The 3,864-nt window shown below is 50.1% G+C and overlaps 1 protein-coding gene across 1 annotated transcript in view; it reads right to left on the bottom strand.

The window, feature by feature from the left end:
* Rps6ka1 (ribosomal protein S6 kinase A1) overlaps positions 1 to 3,864 on the bottom strand; it is a 40,815-nt gene that overhangs the window by 3,648 nt on the left and 33,303 nt on the right. The window contains exon 18 of the mRNA XM_005353395.2: positions 91 to 252. Within this exon, the coding sequence (XP_005353452.1) occupies positions 91 to 252 (162 nt within the window). The remainder of the gene's footprint in view (positions 1 to 90; positions 253 to 3,864) is intronic.

Below are 3,864 nucleotides of genomic sequence, written 5' to 3'. Positions count from 1 at the left end.
GAGTGCTGGGATTAAAGGCGTGCGCCACCACCGCCCGGCACCATGGGGCCTTTGAAAGCAGTCACAAGCGCTCCTGTTGCCTCCAATTACCTCAGGTGCCACAAAGTTGGCTGTGTAGCAAGGCGTCATGAGAAGTCCGTTCTCAGCCCGCAGCTGCTTGGCAAAGCCAAAGTCACAGATGCGCAGGCACTCGGGGTTCCCGGACTCATCCACATACAGGATGTTACTGGGCTTGAGGTCCCTATGGACGACCTAGGGGAAGAGGGCTGGGTCAATATATGGTGGTGGAGGGATCAGTGACCCAGGCCAAAGTCACAACTGGGAAAGTCACAGGAACCCTGAGAGGGAGGAAAGTGTTGAAGTACCCTATGTTGGTATACCGCCTTTGAAGATGGTGTGGCGGGCCAGGGCGCACGGCCTGGAGTCAATTCTCTCCTCTGCCTTGTGGGTCCTGGGGATCAACTCGGCTGTCAGGCTCAACAGCAGGCACCTTTCCTTGACGAACCATCTTACCCGCTCTGCTGCCTTGCTGCGATCTCCATGAAGATGCCTGTGGCTCTAAGCCCTGCCTAACGACTCCCCTTCAGTCTGCTCATCCTCCACGCTCTTCTGGGGCAGCTCCCTCCTTCCTACGGCAGGGTCCTCTTCCCTTTTCTTCCTTTTTTTTCTTCTTTCCCTGTACTTCTCTACTATTTCATCACACTCTGCTGCCTCGGCCCAGGCGCTCTCAGCCCCTCTCCTGTCAGGAATCCTGTCCCCAACACCATCACCAGTCCTGAGACTCTGCTGTTGCCAGAGGGAGTCAAGGGGTCAGTGAGATGGCCGAGCACTGTCAAGTATGATGCCTGAGTGTGATCAGACTCCACATGGAGAATCTACTCCCATAAGCTGTCCTCTGACTGCCACATGCATGTGCCACAGCATGAATACATGCACACGTGTGTGTGCGTGCCACAGCATGAGTACATGCATGCACATACACACAGAAAATATAATAAAAATGTAAAGAAAAAATGGAGGACCCTGCAGGAGGATCAGAAGTTCACGTTCACCCTTGACTACACAGTAAGTTAGAGGCCAACCTGACATACACTTTCCTGTAAACAGTCAACCACCCAACCAACAGAAGCAAGCTAGAAAGATGGCTTAATCCCAGCACTCAGGAGGCAGAGACAGGCGGATCTACAGAGCTAATTCCAGGACAGCCAGAGCTACACAAAGAAACCCTGCCTCGAACCCCATCCTTCCCTCAAAAACACAACCCTGGCAGAACAATCGTGAAGACCACAGTAGGTTTTAGATCCCAGAACCTACAGAAGAAACTGTGTGCTGTGCTGGTAACCCCATTTCCAAGTGGGGCTGGCAGAGACAGGCGGATCAATAGAGCTGGCTGCCTTCCAACCTAGCCAAGAAAATCTGAGCCCTAGGGAAAGGGAGAGACCCTGCCTGAAAGGAAGAGACGGAGCAACAAAGAATATGTAACACCCTCTTCTGCCCCCACATGTAGGTACGCACACAAACAATCTCACAGACACATAAGCCTTTTAAAAAATGTCATTTCACAGTCATGATCTCACCACACCTCAGTATCTGGGTAGGTGACATTTTTTAGGAGGAAGCAGACTCTGAGAGAAAACTGAGAAACAAGGGCAGGACTTGAACTCAGCCCTGACCATGGTCGCAGGATCTTTTCAGGTTAGTGTGGCACAGAGAACACTTTTGGGGAACAGGGATAGGGAAGTTTGTGATCTTGCCCTGCCCTAGCAACCTAAGAAATGAGTAAGTCTGACGGGAACCGTGCCTCACCACGGCTGGCACGGAGGGGGCGGGGTTCAGCTGGGAAAAGTGCCATAGTATCCACTGGTCATCAGTGTACACCATCACGGAAAGTCACAGCAGGCTGGGCAGGCCTGAGAGAACCAGACGCTGGACTAAACACTGCTCCTGCGAGCACAAAACCTTTGTTTTTGTGAGACAAGGTCTTGTTATCTAGTCCAGGCTAGCCTGTAGCCTGTTACATAGCAGCCCAGACTGGCCTCAAAACCATGATCCTCAGGGCTGGAGAGATGGCTCAGAGGTTAAGAGTACTGTTTGCTCAGCCGGGCGATGGTGGTGCACGCCTTTAATCCCAGCACTCGGGAGGCAGAGCCAGGTGGATCTCTGTGAGTTCGAGACCAGCCTGGTCTACAAGAGCTAGTTCCAGGACAGGCTCCAAAGCCACAGAGAAACCCTGTCTCGAAAAACCAAAAAAAAAAAAAAAAAGAATACTGGTTGCTCTTCCAGAGGTCCTGAGTTCAATTCCCAGTAACCACATGATGGCTCATAACCATCCATAATGAGATCTGGTGCCCTCTTCTGGCTTGCAAGCAAACATCTAGACAGAATGCTGTATACATAATAAATAAATATTAAAATAAAACAAAACAAAACAACCATGACCCTCTTGCCTCAGACTCTTGAGTGCCAGAGTCACACGCATGTGCCACCACTGTGACCGGAACTCAGGGCCTCAAATACAGCAGACAAGCAAAGCCTTCAGGGGAGCGTCAACCAGTATTGACTAGAGAATGAAACAGGAAAAGGAAATATGTCTTTGATCTGACATAATTATTAGTCTGCTTGCGTTGGCCATTCGAGAAACCAAAGCCACTTCAAATAGGAAAGACACGTGCCAACCAAACCGAAGCTTTGGTTATGAGGTAAAGTCCCCTATAAAAGAATGCTGGGCCTCTGAGACAGTTCCATTGGTAAGGGCACTTGCAGGCAAGTCTGATGACCCAAGTTCGATCCCTACAAGTTGAAAGAGGATCAGTGCCGTCTACAAGTTGTCCTCCGACCTCCAAGCATGCGCTGAGACACACGTGCACCACATATGAAATTAATAAACGAGTGTGAGAGAATTCTCCTAGCAAGTTCCACGTAATCAAACACTGCCGTTTTCTCAAGTCTAGCAAACTACTCGATCCAAAGACTTGAGGATAAATCCATTAAGACGAGGGCTTCCTGACGAGGAAGTGGGGTTGCTCCCGCCTGGCTTGAGTGATCAGGGGAGGCTGTGTCTGTGGATGCCATGCAGGGTCAAGGACAATGTCACACTGAGTGGACAAGCGAGCTTGCTCCCCGCCCCCATTGCCTAACGTAACCCATAGCGACCAGATCGTCCTGCGAAAGAAGAACCAGCTCAGAAGTACAAACGGGAGCCCGGCTGCTCTACATAACCAGCCCAGGTCCTGTGATTGACCCCTAGGTATGAGCAGAAGAGATCCTGAGGCTGCCTGCACACCCGTGAGGACATCATGACCCCTACCTACTTCCATCCCAGTCACTAAAACATGGACCTGGAGGCCATGTCACAATAAGCCCCCTTTCCAGAGTCCTCCTCTATAGACAACAGCCTGTTAAGGACAAAGAAAAAGAATTCTTGGAGGCCAGTGGCCTGTAATAGTTAAGTACTCTTGCTGGATTTTGGTACTCATGTCTATAATCCCATCCCTGGGGAGGATGAGGCAGGTTGATCTCTGAGATCCAGGCCAGCCTGGTGAGGTTAAATAGTGAGTTCAGGATCAGCCTGGGCTACACAGCAAGTTTCAGGCTAGCCTAGGTTATATTACAAGACCTTGTCTCAAAACAATAAACAAAAGCAGGGCATGATAGTGCACACCTTTAAAGGAGTGCTCTTGAGGCAGAGGCAGGTGGATCTCTGAGTTCAAGGCTAGCCTGATCTACTGAGTGAGTTCTTGGACAGCCAGGGCTACATAGAGAAACCCTGTCTCAAAATACAAACTAACAACAAAACAACAACAACAAAAACTAGTTAAGCCTTCTACATAATTCATTTGGATCTCAGACCTTGGTTGGCCTTCC

Source organism: Microtus ochrogaster, chromosome 10 (assembly GCF_000317375.1).
Source record: "Microtus ochrogaster isolate Prairie Vole_2 chromosome 10, MicOch1.0, whole genome shotgun sequence".
NCBI classification, from domain to species: Eukaryota; Metazoa; Chordata; class Mammalia; order Rodentia; family Cricetidae; genus Microtus; species Microtus ochrogaster.
This window is presented reverse-complemented; position numbering and strand designations above follow the sequence as displayed.